At 45.9% G+C, this 20056-nt stretch overlaps 1 protein-coding gene across 4 annotated transcripts in view; it reads left to right on the forward strand.

Annotated features, from left to right (window-relative positions):
• PRKAR1B (protein kinase cAMP-dependent type I regulatory subunit beta) overlaps window positions 1-7422 on the forward strand; it is a 93907-nt gene extending 86485 nt beyond the window's left edge. For all 4 annotated transcript variants that reach the window (XM_021539728.4, XM_085592210.1, XM_021539727.4 and 1 more), the window contains 2 exons: window positions 4396-4477; window positions 4895-7422. In XM_021539728.4, coding sequence (XP_021395403.1) covers window positions 4396-4477; window positions 4895-5067 — 255 coding nt within the window. In that variant the 3' untranslated portion in view covers window positions 5068-7422. The remainder of the gene's footprint in view (window positions 1-4395; window positions 4478-4894) is intronic.
• Window positions 7423-20056: the final 12634 nt, after the last annotated feature.

The raw sequence follows: 20056 nt of genomic DNA on the forward strand, positions 1-20056 counted from the left end.
CAAGAGCTCTTGTTCCTTTTTCTAGCTCTGCTTGTTGATCTAATAAAATATATTACTTCCACAAACCTCATCTTGCCTGCAATTAAATGAAATCCTCCCAGAATCATACTGTGTGACAGATCTTTTAATTCATTTCAGACCTGCTGCAGCTCCATCCACTCCCTCTGCTTCACCATGGGAGCAGCAGCATTTTGTGCCACTGCACAGCCCCTTGCTACTCCTTTTGTAGTAATTGTGCAAAGATTTAATAGCAACACATTAATGAGGATTTGTGTGGCTGTGGAGAGAGGGGAAACTTATCTTTTGAACGTGTGAATTATGGAGTGTGCGGGTTAACAAAGTGAGAAAGAGCAAAGGTATGTTCAGAGCTGCCACTGATGGAGTTAATGGCAACCATAGATGATCAGCCTGACCTTTCCATCTCTAATTCCATACACTGCACTGCCCTTTGTGCTGGGTGGTGAAGAGGAAAATAAAATAGGCTAGAAAAACTTTCTAAGCTCAAAACTACGATAAAAATGTCACATTTTGAGGCCATGGGGAAAAAAATGTCACCTGTGCTTTTTTAGAAAAAGCAGAAAGTAAAAGAAGTACAAAATAAAACTGGAAATACACAGTAGTAAGCCCCTGATTATGAAAATTGAAGTTATTTTCTTATAATTTTAATAATATCTTCTTTTTAATAATTATCCTTTGCCCCAGATGAAGCCTCAATCTATTTTTTATAGATGGCTATATCTTTAAAATGGGTGGTTAGACCAACAAAACCAAACAATCAGTATGACTGACCAAAAAGTTTCTACAACAGTGCAATTTCTCATCCCACCCCCTGCCGCTGGTGAAGCCCATCCTGCAGTGCCTGTCCCACCCAGGGGTAACATGAGCTGCCACATTTTGACTTGTGCTGCCTGGGAGTGATCCCATCTGATCCACTGAGCTGGAATAGAGGAAAAAAATACAGGATTTCAGTTTTTAGCACCATGAATAATACTTGCCTTTTGTAACCAGGCTCTTTAGGCCAACTGCTGGCTATAGGATTCCTACTTAAATATAAAGCCAGAGCTCCTGAAGCAATTAGTGTTTGTAAGTACCTTCAGGATGAGGCCTGGGAATCCCAGTGTTGATCCAGATGGGCCATGCTCTAGAATGTCTCCCTCTTCTATCTGTAGGGTGTGAGGGTTTAAAAGTGAAACACCTATCAAATTCTCATTACTTTGGAGAGGATGGGAGCTCATGGATTATAAACCTTAATTTATTTTTTATATCTTAAATCATGGTGCCATATCTAAGGCGTAAATTTTTGCAAAAGAAGCTGCTGAAGCATTTTGAAGGAGTTGAATAAACACTCCCAGCACTGCTCTGGAGCAGTGCCAGAGGGAGCAGGCAGGTGCGTGGGGTGGGGATGGCAGAGAGGTGCTGATGGCACAGTGCTTTGGGAACTCCTACTCTTGTTGTTTTTGCAATAGGAGGCTTGTATTTACTCAGAGGAGAGGAGAGAAGGTTAATGCTATCAGTTTCTGGGAATACAGGCACTCCCCAGTGACTGTAAGAGAATATTCCTGGATCCCCCAAAGACCATAATTTCACTCCCAAGTGTCTGCTAGCAGAAAGACATGCCTGTCTGCCTTCAGTTTAATATCATCACAAAGGGCTGATTTATTTAATGGTGTCAAGCTTCCCAACAGCCTTCGAGCTCGTGCTCTGTAGGGTTTGCTTGGTGGTGTAGGAGGCTGAAATGGGTATCAGTATACAAGGCAGCATTTTTAAGTTGAGCAGCACTAAGCAGCCTGATCCTGCAGATCTAGGATCATGCAGCTTGTTTCAGAGATTTATCTTGCCAAGTTTTGTGTGTCATTTAAGGAGAAGTCTTTCCCATAGAGACAAAATGCTTTTGGGACTGAGAGTAGTGAGCTCCCGAACCCTTGTTAGATAATGCCCTTACCTCCTGGGACAGGGCCCAGAGGATTTATTCAGTCCTATCATTTGTGGGAGGTGGGGGATCCTAAAGCACAAAAAAGACAGAAAAATCAAGAACTCTACCACAAGTATATGACAAGTAAAATGAAGTTAAAAACAGCCAGAAAACATGGGGTGAGGGCAAGGTTAGGGGTCAAAACTGAATTCATGACAACTTTATCAGATATATGGGTAATGAAGGATTGCTTCTGTAATATTTTATTCTGCATTATTTTATTCTATAATATTTTATTTTGTTCTTTATTATTTTATTTCTGGAATATTTTTGCCCCATTTACAATGTTTGGCTACAACTGGACTCCTCCTCTACTACAGTCAGAATAGTGCTGATTCCAAAGATAAGACACACAAAGTGAAGGTGATAAAGACAGGCAATTATAAAAACATCTTTGTTTCCCAGGGTGGACAGCCTTCCCCTGAAGGTCACTCTGACAATGTTCCAGGATGTACTTGTGGAGCTGGTGGCTGCTGCAGCGAGGGGCCAGGCAGTGTAATCAGAGCTGACATCTGGGTGCTCTCTGTCAGGGCTTCAGGAAGCTTGTTTTGCTCTGAGATAGACCTGCTCTCACTGGGCCACGGGAAAAGCCAATGTGACTGTTAAAACAAGAGTGGAAAAAATATGGATCTGGAATATGCATTGCTTTATCCTGCCAAGCCAAGTGTTTATTGTGGAGGCCAGACACATCTGTCCTTCTCCAGCAGATATGGTGTTTCTTGGATTAAAAAGGCTGACTGTAGTGGAACAGTGGAAGAAATTGCTTCAGAAGGCTGACTTATTGGAGTCCTATATCACATGGACCCTGTCAGAAAAATATTAGCCACAACAAAGGCTGACACTCAGGGAGATGAAAGCAATATTGCTTGATATTGTGATTACCTTTATAGCAACGTGCTGAAGGTGAGCAGTGGGGAATTGAGTCCTTTCTTCATTTGACCTGGGTGGTCACTATGATTACTTCAGGGATGTTTTTTTGTTTTATGTAATAAAACATCTGTAATAAAAGACTTTTTTTAAAAAATTAGTTTTGGGAAAGGAACTGGAGACATGGATTGCAGGCAGCTATTTGGGTCAAGGGGTTCAGTTTTTGCCAGACTCCAGATGGAGATGAAAGGAGGACAGGGGCTGGAAGTGACTCTGAAGCTGAATCCATCCACACTGTACAAGCAATGAGAACAGCATCAATTTACTGAGCTGCACCTGATCCAAAGTTTGGCAAGAAAGAGATGGATGCAGGCATTATTCCCTGTGTGGGGTATTTCTGAGAAGGCTGCTTGTGAATGTGGGTCTGCTCTGAAAGCTGCAGCAAGTGTGAATAACAATGCTCATCACATTATCTCTACATTTTCATGTCCTTGCAGATTTACTGGAAGATCTTGGGAAACTGCAGTGCTGGTGGAACAATTTAGTTATATCAAGGAAAAGTATTTTTTTTTTTTTTTTTGAAATTTGACAGAAGAAATAAAATTTACCTACTGGAGGTGCAGAGTAGTTTCCACCAAAAGTTTCTTTTGGTGGAAGGACACTGCAGGATATTTGCAGCCAATAAATGTTCACTGAACACTCTGCACTGGAGGGAGATTTATTTTTTTCAGTTAAAATCAAAATATATTAACATTTGGCCTTTCTCTATGCTTTGGTTTGGACTCATAAGATATTCTCATATGTTGCTGTAATTTTTTTCCAGAAATGCAGATACCTTCTCTGTTCCTCTACAAAAGCTTTATGCCACAATAATTTAAGATTTCCTCCAGGTCAGAATATTTCTGCATGTAAAACTCTTTGAAGGTTTAAATAGATTGTAACTGAGTTTTGACATGTATTAGCACGTGTCAGGTACAGCAGTTATTAAGGGTAGTGGAGACAAGGCACATTCCATCTCTACAGAGACTGACTTGCAGGTGTCCAGATCACTACAGGCCACAAGCAGGCAAAGCCCCTAAAAAAAAATCACCCTTTGTTACAACAAGCATTAAAAACATTGTTTGCCACCCATTTCAGCAATAGGTCAGATAAGGAATATGCTCTACTTGCTCTTACAAAATCGTGTCCCAGGATTATTACAGGGAAAATTTCCTTTTTATTACTTTTAATGTAAATCTTTTCTCTAAGGTTCTGCATCCACACAGAACATATTTTAAAATTATATTAAAGTATACATTTATGTTAAAGCATGATGTACTTTGTTCCTGGGTTCTGTCGTGTTCCTCTCTTCTTTATGAGCTGAATATGTCTGCATCCAAACAATTCATAATAGACAAATCGTTTGATGGATTTTTTTTTTTTTAATCCTTTCATTCCTTTCATTCATATATCAGGAAGGAGTGTGATGTGCAAAAGGAAATACTCAGGCCTGGGTACTTTTTTAAACAGATCAGGTTTGAGCAAAGCCAGCTGACTCCCTGCCCTTCTCTTCCCAGGGCACAGCCTCCGTCCTGCAGCGCAGGTCCGACAACGAGGAGTACGTCGAAGTTGGAAGACTTGGTCCCTCAGATTATTTTGGTAAGAAAATTTAGCTAAGTGTGGTTCAGAAAGACAGGCACGTCTGGGTCAAGCACTTATTGTCTTAATTAGTGTTCCACTCTTACATGCCAGGGGTTATGCACAGGTCAGCCGCTGCTCTCAGCGATGCTCTGAGATTTCAGGGAAGCTGAATCCATTCCATGGTTTACACCAGTGTAGCTGACAGGAGACAGATCCAGAATCAGCAAAACAGTCTGAAAGCATTTGTTTTCAAAGGCATTTTAAACACATGCATTATGCATGTGTAATGCATTTGTACTGTCAGCAGAATTATGTAAAGTGTCTATCAAGAGATATATAAAGGGAGATGTTCTACTAGCAGAGAAACAGGATAGTGGAATATGCACCTTCTGGAAGAGAGGAGGGCGTGTGACAGTGTGCTGTCTCTGTTTCCAGGTGAGATAGCCTTGCTGCTCAACCGGCCCCGGGCAGCCACGGTGGTGGCACGGGGACCCCTCAAGTGTGTGAAGCTGGACCGGCCCCGCTTCGAACGAGTGCTCGGCCCCTGCTCTGAGATCCTCAAGAGAAACATTCAGAGATACAACAGCTTCATTTCGCTCACCGTCTAAATGATTCCTCTGGAAAGCTGCCTTCATGTGACCTTGTGCACTTAAAATTTGTTCTGTGCAGCTCCACAGCTTTATGAAGAAAAAAAAAGTGTGCATTTTATGTGTATTTTTTTCTGTTTATGTCACCTAGTGGATGTCAGCTCAAATCTCATGTATCATGGAAATGGAAGGATAATTGTTTGGGTAAGACTAGCTTTGAGGAAGATTGGGGGCTCTTTTGGGCTCTTGGCTTGCAGACAAGATTTTGACGTATTGTTGGCTCATATTAGTTAAAACTGTGGGTTCAACTATTTAAAATACATAAGAATTTCTGTTTTCTTTATTATCTTCAGAGCTGGTCTTACTCACCTTTTGTCAAGGTTCTTTGACCATGTGATGTGAAAGATGTCCCTGCCCATGGCAGGGGGTTGGACGTTGATGGCCTTTCATGTCCCTTCCAACCCAAACCAGTCTGTGATTCCGTGATATCTCTCTGCCTGTCACCTCTTAAAGACTTTTCACTGGTTACAGACTGGGGGGTTCCAAAATCTCACGGAATGAGTGGCAGTCTTGTTGATGAGATGCAATTTAAAGGAGAAGGTTGGAGGAAGCTTTTGATCATTCCAGCAAGCCAGGGAAAAATAAAGCTTTTGAGTGATTTTGTTTGTTGCTTAAATATAGGGGCCATATTCCTCCATGTCACAAACCCTTTTGGGCCTGCTTTGTAGGATATGCTCAGGCAAACAGCCTGCTTCAGACTTCTGAGGGAAGAGGTCAAGGGACAGTGTTTTGTAAGAATTCAAATGGAGCCTTTAGGAGCTAAGTTATTTGTCCTCAACTTTTTTTAAATGAGGATTTACATTACAGTCCTTAGAAATCCAGTGCAGGCTTCTCTGCTGAATTAAGTTGGCTTCAAAACTCAGCAGAATATCCTCAGCCACTTCTCTGAACATTACATGAAATGCTGAAGAGATGGTGCCAGGTGCACTTCAGGGACAAATACAGCAGCTTGTTTTTAATAAGGTCCACTTAATTAAATTCAAATGCCTTTCTTCTAGTATATGACTACATTTTAGAATTTTTAAAAATTTTCTGAAAGCCAAATAAGTGCTTCAAAATGCTGCTTCTCCTCCAAAAGACAGGTATTGTGTAACAAAGAGCACCAGGATCCTGCAGCCCAGGTCCCTCCAGGGGTTTCACGGCCTTGCTGGCAGACATTGCTGCCCTGCCTACACATGGGCTCCTCCTGAATGGAGCTTTTTGCAGATCTCTCAAGGCTGGGGATCATTGCTGCCCTCAAGGATGGGATCATTTGGACTATGATTTGCAAAGCTTTACCTTTGCAGGCAAACTCAACATTGACAACAGCAGCAAAGCTCTGCATCTCAGCCACTCTAAAAGCACTGCCTGCTTTTCAGTTGGGCCAAAGCTCCATTTCTTCTTTACAGTAACATTCTTCTGAATAAATACAAGCTTTCTGTACCTTTGACATGCCAAAAGTTAAGCAGTGAAATAGGGCATCAATCTCCCTTTTGAAACTAGAGGTGTAGCTGAACTTGGCTATATGACTAAAATGAGTCCTACTGACACACAATTGCTTTCTTCTTTGGAATTAACAAATGCTAATTGGACACTTTCCTGTTGACTCCCACCAAGGGCCAATATTCCAGTAGCTGCCCACAGTGGTTCTTGCAGAGCTAAAAAGCTTCTCAGCTTCACGCTCTTCTCATCACTTAAAGGTGCTTAATTTATTTTAGCATAATTTCGGTGGTCCTGTTAGTGTATATTCGTTGCTGCTATTTATTATGATTATGTTATGCTTCTTGCACGTGTTATTAAATATGACCATTCACAGTTTCCAGCCTTGCAATTTTTATCACATACATTTATATAGGCAGAGCCCCATTCTATATAGATATGTCGGTGTATACGCATTTGGTTATCTGCTGCACTGTTTTTGTATTCTCTTGTGCAATTTTTAAAAGAAATATTTTTTAAATGTTACCAGTCACTCAAGTATGTTCTTTTACCTGTTGCATTTCTGTTGTGTTGGTAAAAAATTGTGAACATTTCGCATAATACGCAGGACACATCTCTTGTCAAATACCAAGTATTAGCCTCATTGTTTAGAAGTTACTCAAGCACACAGACACACTGCAGATTCTTTGCTTTAAACCTTTACAGCTCATGGAAAATACATTTGAATTATGGTTCTGTTATAAGCAATCTCAAGAGAAATGTAACTGTCTAACACCAGGATTCCTGTGCTTTAAGTGGAACAAAATGATATTCAGTGACATTTTGAAGATAATTGTAATATTTGCAGTGGATGATGGGACAGGATTATGGTATGAATAAAATTCTTCTACGTTATAAGTGGCCATTGTGGGTTTATTGCTAATGGAAGTTTGTGTGAGTAGATGTCATGTTCCAGTTAAAATCTGTATATCATCAAAACTCTGAGCTCTACTGAAAATAATCAGATGCAAAGGGACAAAAAATAGACCAAGATTCCCAGTGCTATATATAGTAATGGAAACCAAACTGGTTTTGTGGAGGATTAGCATGAAGGAAAAAAATCATCTGTTTAAATGTAACCATATATGTCTATATAAAGAAATAGGGGTCCGATGTGTCTCTTGGACCTTCCTGTTGTTGTCCAGGTGCCAGCTGTGAAACCCTCAGGACTGATGCTGAGCCTGTTGTACAGCCAGGGGGTACACCTGGGTAAAAACAGGCTCTTTCCTTCTCAAATACCACTGCTGCTCCTTTTCCCCCAGTATCACAGGCAAAACCCATGGTCCCAGCCACACCAGGAATCGGTCCCAGTCGTTCCTCTCAACTTTGGGACACACATGGATTTTTAGAGCCGCCGCTGCCCTGGGACTGAAGCACAACCCCATTTTTGGCACCAGGGATGTACTGTTCTGCTTCCACAGCTTGTGTTCTTGCCACAGGCTGGCCAGGAGCTACACTGAAGACAAACTCCTCAGAGTAGGCAGAGCCTTCAAAGGAACCACCTGTACCTCGTGCATCAAGGTGCAGATGTGGGTTGAAGACCTGGAGAGCGTGGCTTTTGGGTGATGAGGTGTTCCATGTGCTGTTAGTGCCACCCCACCTACCAGAGCTCTGGATGGCCACTTCAGTAGGTGTGTTACGGTCCAAGTATGGCTCCAGAAGTGGAGCTGTCACCCCAGAGCAGAGGGCAGGGCCAGTGGCTCACTCCTTGCAGCTTCTGTGTGGTGGCCCCTGCACAGAAATCTTGGGCGGCTTCGACATCCAAGGGCTGTGCAGCTTTCTGTTTTTGGAATGTGTTATTTTTCCCCCCTTTGCTAGGATTCAGGAGGGAAGGACTGGTCTTTCCAGAGAATTACTCACATTATGCAGTAATCAAAAGTGACCACTCTCTCTGAGGTCCTTCCAGATGGACATTACCAGCCCACGCTCCCCAGAAATGAGCATCTCACCACTCTTCATTGTAATTCCTTTTTCGGTTAATCACAGACATTTCAGGACTTCTGAGAGGAAAGAAAATACTTTTTTTTTTTTTTTTTCCAATAGAGACTAATTGCACCTCAGGTTTTTACAAGGCCATGTGGCTGACCAGGCTTTGGTGTGTGTATCACATTACTCTGGCTGGCTCAGGCACTCCCACTGCTTTGCAGCACTAAAGCGGTGCTAAAGTGGTGCTCGAGTCATTGAGTTACATGAACCCTGTGAATCCGTCCTTGGTCATCAAGCAAATATGGCCTGACACCATGTTACCTGTTCAGGTGTTGGTGGGAAACAAGAGCTGTTGGGGAACCAAGCAACCCCAGCTGGTTACTGGCTGCTGGGCTGCTTTTCTTGCAGCCAGTGATCTTTGGAAGTGGAGTCACCACACAAAGGGTCACCACACATTTCTCCTATTCTGAAAGTTGCAAAAGTTGTGTGCATCCCATTCAGTTTTAAGTCTTAAATGGTGCATAAATCCTTTCACTGCCCTATTTATGGGAGAAGTGTTTGTTCTTTACACCCATTTCTGTAGGGCAAAGAAGATGATTATCCTGTGCAGCAGCAACACCATGATGACATCCTCAAAGAGTGACTGAGAACCAACCAGCCTGAAGTCTCACAGCTGATATTCCAAAGACCAGTTCACTATGTAGAGACTAAATTATCCCCTCTTACATTGCCAGGCATGTTTTTGTAACTTGTTTCCAATTATTTGGCAACTCTGACTGGAGCTTCAAGTGCATACGACTGCTCAGAAACTCATAAGAGCATTTCCAGCCAGAGTCACTTCTGTAGGTCCCTCTTCCCTCTGGAGGAAGAGAGCATATTTGGATACGAGCGTATGTGTAGCCTTGAAAATCTGATGTTACGGGAATACGTTGGCTTGGATGCTCCTCCTCCTCCAGGGATTTCTCTGTGGCTCTTTGCTGCTCCACAGAGTTGTATCTGGGATGCAGCACTCCACAACAAGCTGGCCTTTTCTCTCAAAACACTGCCTGGCCGAAGGAGCTGGCATCTGCAGCCATCTGGTATTTTTCTGAAGGCTAAGGATGTTTTTTGTGCTTGATCGGGCTCCAATACCAGAGTGATTCTTCTGATGTCTAAAAATCTGGATTGAGTTTGTAGAATAGAGGCTGCACTTTGCCTGGGCAAGGAAAGCAAAGCATGAGCGTCTCCTTGGGCTGCTTTGACTCCTATCTCAGATGTACAAGGAAACTTTTCCTTTCTGAGTGTGTCAGCTCCTCCCCAGCTGTGCTTTAATTTTTGTTTTCAAGTCATTCTCTGCACAAGTATCACAGACAGCCTCCACAGCCCAGACCAGTTGCAGCATACTTCCCATGTTCCTGTGCTTCAGCAATTTGAAGTGTGCAGTGTTCCCTTTAAAAAGTCGTGAGATCCTATGGAGGAAAAAAATAATCATTTTACCCAAGAAGACTGCTCCTATTCCAGTATAAACTGCCTCCAAACGTGGAACAGTGGCGTGCCATGTTGCTGCATGGGCCAGCAGTGCTGAATGAATTGGCAGATGCTGTGCTGCTGTGTGATCTCTGGGAGCTGGGCTGTGAGAATGCTGCTCACAGCTTCGGTTCAAAGCTGAGAGGGTTGTTTTGCCAACAAAGTGCCCCCTACCCAAGCCCCAGTGGGATAAATGGAGCCTCGTGCTGCCAAGACTCACTGGGTGCATTCACCTTACCCTCTGTGGGTGCTGACAGCCTCCACTCTTCCCAGGGCAGGCAGTTGGAAACAGGATGTATAGACTGATGATGAGGTAGGGAATTTCTCACCACTGCCTGCTGTTACTGGCGCTCTGGATGTTCATACTGCTGGCTCCAGGGAAATCAAGCCTTTCTGGGAAATGGCTACTCCCTATCCTCTTTATACAGAAAATGTATTGTTATTATTTGAAAGCACTTTTGTATTGCCCTTAGACTACAAGCATGGCGATTGTTCCATTAGAAGACATCATGGTGCATAGCAGTGAAATACGACGTACAGTACCATGCAGTATGTATTTTCCAGATAAACTGGGAAAACAGTGAAATGGATCTGCAAAGTGGGGGTACAATAGCTGCTTTGCATTCCTCCACATGTGTGGAATTCATGTGCACTACAGAGTGACTCTGTTTCGTTCCCGTGTGCTTATGATGATTGGATGATCCGTTGTGTTTTCTATCCGGTTTCATTTTCTCCGTTGTGTTTGTGGGCCAAGCACAGAGTCACAGCGGCTTCAGATTGAACGTGGCAATGAATTAGTGCTGGCTAAACCCTCCCACCATTTATTTCCACCGTGGTAGTGAGAGGGAACAGACTCAGCAGCTGAAAAACACAAGAGATTGTTTCTCCTCGTCAACCAGGGGCAGCTCAAGTCGCTTGCCAAATAGAAGGAGTTGGCTGGGCTTGCAGACTCGGGGTTGTTTGATTGAGACTTCCCAGCCCCAGGTGAATCTCCTGCACACCCCACCCTGCCTGGGGAGCTGAGGTGCTGTGGGAAAGTGAAGCAGGGAGATGTGTCACTGTTCACAGTTTAACTTGCATAAGGGTGACTCTGGAAATTGCTGCCGGAAGGGAATCTGCATCTCTTGGCGCCAGCTCCTGCAGAGATGGAAAAGCCCTTGGCCCTGCCTGGAGGAAGGAGTTGTGCCCCTCTGCATGGTTCATATGGCTCTTGGTGAGACAGATGATGTCTGAGAAAGCAACAGAGCTGCTCCCCAGCCTGGAAAGCCTGTAAGTCACTGCTAACAGCCACCACAAGCACCATGAGCTCTGCTCCATGGGCCAAATTCCCATGAGATGGCAGGATGGTTCATATCCTTGACACATATCCAATAAAGCATCACACCCTCTCCCATTGCCTTGCATGTCTGGCTCTTAGCCCAGGATCTTGCTTTTAAAGAATAACATGACCAGCAAGGAGGGTTTTTTAAACCTTGGATTTGCAGGGAGCAGGAGAAGGTACCAAAATGGGCAGAAGAACATGAGAACCAGCCCAACAAAGGCACCCTTGTGCAGGCGGGGAGATGCAGCAGAACCTGTGTCCGGATGAAAGCTGGCCTATCAAAATTGCCATAAACAAACCCGCCTCCTCTGCTACAGAAAAGCTGTTGTGCCAGGAGCATATTAAATTGTATATGCTTTTTCTCAAGGCAAAAGAATTGCAGCAGTGATGGCAGCTGTGTGTGCTGGAGCCGAGCCACCGTATTCAACTCGTGAAGGCCTTGCTGAGGACGGGGTGGGGGAAGGACTGTGGATGAATGTATTATTCAGAGGGACCCACACTGAAATGATCTACCGGCGCTGGGGATGTGTGAAATGGGAGAAAAGTGACTGCCCCGATACCAAAGGCTGATGTATTTACCAGAGGGTCACTCAGGTGATGGGCCAGGTCCCCTCCCAGACTGGGAGCCACAGCCGGTGTTGCTGTTTATGGGGGGACACAAGGTGTGTTTTGCCTTCCCCAGGTTTCCCTGGAGAGGTTCCAAATCTCAGCTTCCAGAAGCAGAGCTGGGCTGCAGCCACTGCTCAAACCTGGATGGAGGAGTAGGTTGAAGGCAGGAGGTGCCCAACCTTCCCAGTGCAAGGGGGCAGGAGTTGGGATTTAAAACCAGTGGTGGGCAGGGAGCTACAGGCAACTCCATCCTCCACCTGGCTGGTTCCAGGTGTGGTGGGTAAATGGGAAATAAATTGGCCTCATACCCACAGGGTGGCTTGTTTCAGCCCCATTTTCTCCCAGCAGGGCTGTTCCCTGCCTGGCTCCTGCCTATGTCCTGGAGAGACAGAGAGCTCAGGACTCACCCATGCTGCACCTGGTTTTCATGAGGCCACCTCTGTGTGAGCATCCCCACACCAGGAACAAGGGCTTGGAGAGATCCTCCAACCTCTGAATACTGGTGAAAGCCACAGAATGGGATTCCATCACTACTCACATCATCTCTGCCATGTGTTAGCTGAGAGTCCCAGACAAGGCTATGCTCAGTTGGTTGACACATCTGTCCCACAGGTGCCCACATCAACCAGAGACCTTCTGTGAAGTACAGTGAGTTTCTAAAATCTTTTTCCACCCTGACCTGCAACTCCCCTGTGAACAAAGGTGAGTTGAGAGTAAAGGATATGGGATGTTTTCCTTATTAACCTAGGACCATGCCAGATAAAGGCACCTCTTGTAGATCTCCTTAGGAGAGAGTGAAATAAAACAGAATAAATTCAGAAAGTTGACTTCTGTGCAGACACCGTGCAGGTGCCTCATCAAAGATCAGTTTATCCCCAGGCAATACAGTTCAAAAGCTGCAGCAAGGAAATGGGATAGAAGAGCCTGACACTCATCTCAGTTTAAATTCAGTCATGGCAGCTGTCCTGTTCTCTAAGGCAGAAGGGGAAATTTATGGCTCTCCTGCAATGTGAGCAATGCTGTGAGCACCCACAAGGTAAATGCCCTTTTGTGCCTGAATCCCTTCCCTATCTGCAGTCACTGCATAGACAGGGCTAACATGATTCAGTGAAAGAAAACCCATTTCAGTTGCTTTTTAAGCAGATTACAGCAGATTAGCTGACTAATCTATATGGAATCCTCTCTAACAATTTCAAACTGTAAACAAATCCAGACACTATTACGTTGCACATAAATATTTACTGTGGATTATATGGAGATTAACTTCAAATGATATTTGCAACAATGGTTTTATTTTGTGACTTGCTACCTTTAGTGATGTAAAACCTTCAGAAAGTAATATGCCTCCTACAAAGTGTGAATTTAAGGCCTGTCAGCTGTAAAATGGCATCTACTAGAGCATGTACACAAGCAGAAACAGAACACAGTATTGATGGCAGATGAGAGAAGACAATAATAAAAGTTACTGGTGCCAAATAAAAACACCTGGGTTCATCATAACATGGAAGTAATGGCCACCCTAGAAGATGTGACTTGGTGTTAGTAGCTGACACCTCACTGCTACTCACAGTTGGTTTTTCAGCTACAGAAAAGAGGTGAGCAAAGTTTACAAGCAAAGGGGGTTTGAGGGGTGTTCTTTGGCATCCTGAGTCATCACCCTCCTTGGGTGGTTGGTGTGGGTGGACCTGGCCCTGGTGGCTGGTGAGAAATGAGGCAGTCTTTCTGATGAAGCTATTCTTCTTCCTAAAGATCTGGGGTTCTCGTTGTTCCTCCAGCCATGTGGAGGAACCTGAGAGCCATCAGACCAACGCTGCAGAGCTGCTGCTCACCCAGTGCGGTTCCTACAATCACAGTGATTCCTGGTGTGAAGGAGGGGGCTGCCCAGAGTACCTCTTCCTTCCAAAAAAATCCAGGCCAGAGGCCACTGCTGAAGAGCCACAGGCAAAAGCCAAGGCAGGACTGTGCTTGGCAGCACATCATGCTCTGAATGGGGTGTTCCAAGGGCAGCCAGCAACAGCCCCTGTGGGGCTGTGCCCGGGGCTGCTCAGGCTGACTGGCTCAGGTCCTGCTCCTCCTTGCACAGCACTTGGTTGGGACATGGAGAATGTTGTGTCTACCAGGCCAGTGAAGGAATGCTAAGTTTACAAGACAATAGCTTTTTAGGAAGCCAGAAGAAGTTAAACAGCCTTCCCAGAAGGAAGATTGTCCCTTTCCACCCTTTGTATAATTAGGGCAGCTTCATGCTCCTGTAAAGAGATGATCTGTTTAATATAAGAGGTTTCCAAAGTCTTAGCAAATGAGTATCTGAGAACTGGCTTCTGATGTGGTTTATGTTCTTTTTGATAGATTTAGGTTATGGGAATGTTGGTTACAGAGGCAGTGAGTGATTCATGCTAAAACCATCCGTATGCCGTCTGATCCATGCTGTCCACCCGAAGGTAAGGGAGGCTGCAGCCTGTGCTGTGTTAATGCCTGAAGTTTGAGCTGTTCAGTGTAAGTTATAATTGCAGAAAAATTACTGCAGCAAGAGGAAGAAGAAAGGTTTGTGTTTTGCAGAGAGAGGTAATCCTTCCCAGAGCAACATTTCCATAGTGAGCTGGGGTCTGACAGTGATGCCTCAGGACCTCAAACTGCTGTGCTCCGTGTAAGGAGTGGTACTGGCACCTTAGGAAAAGCAGGTCTCCCTGGAGACCCTCTGGCTGCTGCTTGTCAAGCACAAAGCAACACAGACCAAAGCTGATTGCTCTGTGCTACTGCCCACCTTGGAGTGTTCTTGGAAAACATCATTTCCCCCGTCTGTGCATTTGTCTCAGCAGTACTTGCAGGATCAAACCCTTGAGCAGATGGGGGAAAGAAGCAAGGAGAGAAATAGCATTCTCCAGTCAAGCATTTGTAAATCCTATCTCCATCTGAAGAACATCAAAGCAAGTAAAGGGGCAGAGGGTGGGCTCTCATAAACCTCCAAGGGGAGCTGCCCTGCAGCCCAAATGCGCTCCCTGGAGCCTATGTCCCATCATGGACCCTCTTTGCCTGGCTGGGGCTGGACCTTGCTACTGCCCTGGCTGCCAGCCGAAAAAACACTCCCAGAAATATCTCAGTGCCACAACAGGAGACCAGGCACTGAGTGTGGAAATTTGGATGGACAAAGTCAGGGGGTGCCCTGTTGGGCAGTAATGAAGTGGTCACTGCTGCCTTGCAGCACATCTCTGTGCTGCCTCCTGGCACAAAGGCAGGAACGGTGAGAAGCAGAGCTACTCCTCATCAAAATTCATGGATTCCCATTGCACTTGCGTAACTTCTCCAGGACTTGTGTGAGAGCAGGGCGAGGCCACAAGCCAAGAGATTTGCAGCATCACATACCTTTGTTGCCACGTAATAAGCAGAAGACTCGAGGATACTAGTTTTGTTTGCAGGCTTTCCCTTTCTATTGCTCATGTCTCAGCTGTACATAAATCCAGAAGAAAAGTTTGCATCACTGTTATATCAGATTTGTAGGTGAATTATGGGGGTTCCTTGCCCACTTACTCTCTGTAATGTTAAGATAAATTCAGAGTCCCTGGAGCAGTGATTTGTGGAGGCATCAGGAAAGGCTGTGAGCACTGGAGCAGCAGCTCCAGCCCACTGAGCCCTTTGGGGATGCTGGACACCCACCAGGGCTGTGCAGGACAGCTTGGAGTGGCTCCATAAGGGGCTGTGTGTCCCTCCCAGCCCCACCTCTGTTTTCATCCTTGTGGGTGCACAAGGATCACCGAGCCCAGCTCCTGACCCCACACAAAAGAACCCAAAAATTCCACCCTGTGCCCAGGAGCGTTCTCCAAACACTTGAACTGTGTCAGGCTTGGTGCTGTGACCACTTCTCCCTGGGTGTGGGGGTCTGTCCCGGTGTTCAGCCACCCTGTGGGTGAAGAACCTTTTCCTCATATCCCCCCTGAACCTCCCTGACATGGTTTTGTGCGGCTTTGCGGGTTAGTTGACACACCCCATCCCGCTGCAGATGCTCGCCCCTGTGCCTGGGAGGGAGAAGAGCTGCAGCAGGAGGAGGGACAGGGATCTGTCCCATTCAGCATCCCTGTTTTATGGCAGGGACCTTGGCTGAAGGCCGGTCCTGCAGGATAAAGGCCCGGCCGAGGCGAGCGCCGGCCAAGGAGCCGGCAGCTCCTGCCCGAGATAAGGCCGTGTGCTTGCAGGATTTATTGCCTTTATCCCCATGTACTGCCAGCCTGAATGTTCCAATTATCTTCTCCTGCGGTGGCATTTCCCTAACAAGCAGCGTTATTTTGTAGCTGCTGTTTCGGCCGGGACAGATGGGGCCTTGTTTTCCAAACATGACACACACGCATTGAAAAGCGAGCGGGCCGTGGCAAAGCATATTTGGTCTGCCTTGGTGGTTTGAAAGGTTATTATGTGACCCCGCGCTCATCACCTCAGCCCCATAAATCTAGCAAAGGGGCCATTCTTAGCCCTTTAGAAATGCATCCTGTTTCCTCTGCTGTAGACTCGTAATTTCACTGCTGACCCTACCCAGTAATTCTGCTAATTCATTCACTCAGAGTTTCTTAGAAGTTAATCCACTCCCCAGTTTGACTCTCTTGAGGCAAATTCAGCCTTGGGGCAGCTTCCCCCATAGCTAGGATTAACATCAGCACCAACTTTAGCCCGTGGATCCTCCTTCTTGGTTGAGGCAGCATCTCAAATTGCATACTGGCATCAGATGGTTGTTTTTGAGACCTCACATAGCTCCAAGTCCTCCTCTCTGATGCTGCATGTGCTGATAACAAGCTGTGTTAGCTAATCCCCCATCAGGATTCATAATGTCAGGAGAAAAACCCGGTCGAAAAAATGTTCATCACAGTTTGTTCTGCAGCACAAAAGGTCGTTCTGGCTGAATAGTTTGTCAGAAAATTTACATTTGGTGTGAAAGTTTTTCAGGGAAAATTGTGAGTTTCTCCTTTGTGACAATCAGAATATTTCAGTTTTCAATAGCTACCAACTGTCCTCTGCACCAAAGTGTAAGGTGAGATGCAAACACAAAAGATCACTTTCTCCAAAAGTGCTCATGAAAAGTGTTTCCAGCAGCTCTTTTTGTACTCTGAGCTACCTATTACCTGTTGAAACCCCTCCAGACAATCTCTAGACCAGCACAGCACCCCCATGTCTCCAGCTCCCACAGACAGCACACAGATTTCCATAGGGCACAGCCAGAGTGGTGTTAACTGGGGGAGGATTATCTGTATCTGGATTCCACACAGTGATGTACAAAATTAGATTGTTAAAGGGAAGAAAAACAGAAATATAAACTGATGAGAGCTTGCCTTATGTTGCTGCCAAAGATGATCCTTTTGCATTAGGAGATTTACTTTAAAAAGTTCTGGCCTCTGCTTTTTAATCCGTTTTACATCCCACCCATCATTACAGGCGAGGCTGTTGGCAGACCTGGAGGTGTGTCTGAAGTGATGGGACCATGAATGTCCTGAGAAGGGGATGTGTGTCATGTGGGGTCCTGGAAAAACTCCATCACCTTTCCACTGAGCAGGGTGTGATGGAGACAGGGTGCTGGGATGAGAGCGGATGGATCTGAGCTCTGGTTTCAGCCTAGGCAGCAGGTGGGGAAGGAAAAATAGTTGGTACAAGTCAGGAGGCTGCTGCACCACCGTGCCCAGAAAGGAATGATGTGCTTCAGCCTGAGCAAAACCACAGGCTGCCCATCAGCCAGGATGTGTGGGAGCATCCCAGTGAGCCCCAGGAGAGATCTGTCTGTCAATGGTGCACCACACCCCCTGAACACAGCCTTGAAACAGGCTCTGGCACCCAGTGGGCTTCGTTTTGCCAACAGAAAAAACATTCACAACCTCAATTCCCAGGAGGGCATGATTAAAGAAATGTCTTTTGGCCAAAGGGTGGAAATGGATCAAATCTGTACATTTGCCAGGTCTGCTGGGTGCTGGGCAGGTGAGGGGAGGGAGGGTTCTCTGCAAAACAGGGTTTTCCTGGAGCTGCTGCTAAACTCATTTTTTAACACAGCATTTTTGATTATTTCCTATCCACTTGATACACCACCAAAATAGATCCAGTTCTCCCCTGTTTTAGCCTCTGCTAAAACCCTCAGACCACATCTTCTCCTATAACAAAAAGTATGTGGAATTGGCTAAAAGAGAAACATTCCTGTTCTCACAAAACTTAAAAAAAAAAATCCACTCCTTTGCTAAAGAAAAAAATAGCACTTATAAGACTTTATAAAACTGCTTCTGTCCAGAAGGTTCCTGCGTCAGCTCAGCTTTGTCCCTTTAACCATTGCTGTGCCAAGCCTCACTGTGAATTATAAATAAAAAGAGCTGCTGAGAAAAGAGGCAGAAAGGGAAGGCTTGATAACAGCACTGTGTGTGGCAAAATTGATTTTGATCTTACTGAAAGTCTTTAAGGAAATCTTTAGGAGGTTGGGGCAGGATGAGGCAATGATGGAGCTGGAGGGATGCTGGCAGGCAGGAGCCCAGGGCCTGGTGGGGGGAATGTGGGATGCCTTTGCAGACTCGGGGAGTAACACTGAAAAGGAGAAGGGGAGAGAGGGGAAACCGAGCAGCGAGCTGAACTTGCAAATGTTTCTGGCATGAAATCATGAGGGCAAATGCAGAGCTACCCGCCCACCAGCACGTGTGGAGCTGCCACTGTATGGGGACGATCCTATATACGTTTATATGGAAGGGAGAGAATGGAGAGGGGCTGTCATGGGCTGCACACCCAGGGGAGAAGGCTCCTGGACCTGCTGCACACTCCCAGGGCTGGGCAGTGGCAGAGGCTAAAGGGCATCAAGGGTCTTGGGATGAAAGCTGGGTAAAATCACTGTTCTACAGCAGCACAGTGACCCCAGGAAGGTGCCCAGCCTCTGTGGATGGGAACTGTGTGTGGGTACTTTGTGCCCATCCTGGGGTGTCCCTGTCCCTGCAGCGTGGTGTTTTTGGGTTGTCCCCGTCCCTGCAGCGTGATGTTTTTGGGTTGTCCCTGTCCCTGCAGTGCTGGAAGGAGCAGAGCTGAGCAGACTCCGCGCCTCAGTTGCGGGGGAGTGTTGGGAAAACCGCACCCAAGCGGAGCTGCTGGAGAGAGAAGGACATTTTGTTGTGAAGGGGATTTTCTTTTTCTGAGATTTTTTTTTTTTTTTCCCAAGCTGCATTTCTTTGAGAGGCTTTGTGGACAGTGTGGGCAGAGCCATGTGGAAGGAATTTAAGGGGAGAAGCCAGTTCAGGGTCATGGCCTGATACGTGAATATAAACCAAACAGTTGTGGATGGTACGAAGCAGCTCCCCGGGCTGACACAGGGCTGTGGACGTGTGGGATGGGACCAGCTCTCAGGGGTGCAGAGAGCAGCACTGGCAGGCCATGAGCATCCCACAGCCAGGAGCACTGGGGGATGCCTGGGTAGCCAAAACAAGGACCACAAAATGAGAATGACCTGCACAGGGTGTTAAGACCCACATAACAAGGAGTCCCTTTGGAGCACAGGTCTGAGGAGAAGCATCTGAGAGCTGGAGAAAAGAAGGCTCAGTGGAGACCTTCTCACTCTATACAGCTTCTTGAAAAGAGGTTGTAGCCAGGAGGGTCAGTCTTTTCTCCAGCAAGCAATAGGACAAAAGGAAATGGCCTCAAGCTCTGCTAGAGGAGGTTTAGATTGGATATTATGATACATTTCTTCGCCAAAAGGGTTGTTAAGCATTAGAACAGGCTATCCAGGGCAGCAGTGGAGTCACTGATCCTGGGGGAATTTAAAAGACATGTAGGTGTGGCCCCTGGGGATACCATTTAGCTGGGACCTCTGCAGTTAGTAGTTAGACTTGATGATCTTAGAGGTATTTTCCAATCTAAATGACTCTGTGATTCCAACAAACCGGACTGAGCTGATTTGGTCCTGGCCTTTAAGCTGTGGAGGGAGTTCCTGGGCAGCTTTCCAGCGGGGGCAAGGGGAATCTGGGAGAGAGCAGCTGAGTGAGCATGGGCTGAGGACGGACAGCATCCACACCAAGAAGCCTTGCAAGGAAAAGCAGTTGTTTGCTCTGTTGCCATCACATACAGTTGAAGATACCACTGAGGGGTCTGATGGCCCATCAGACTATTATGTCTTTAGTAAAGGAAACCTGGGAG

Source organism: Lonchura striata, chromosome 14, assembly GCF_050655825.1.
Source record: "Lonchura striata isolate lonStrDom1 chromosome 14, ASM5065582v1, whole genome shotgun sequence".
In the NCBI taxonomy this organism is placed as follows: domain Eukaryota; kingdom Metazoa; phylum Chordata; class Aves; order Passeriformes; family Estrildidae; genus Lonchura; species Lonchura striata.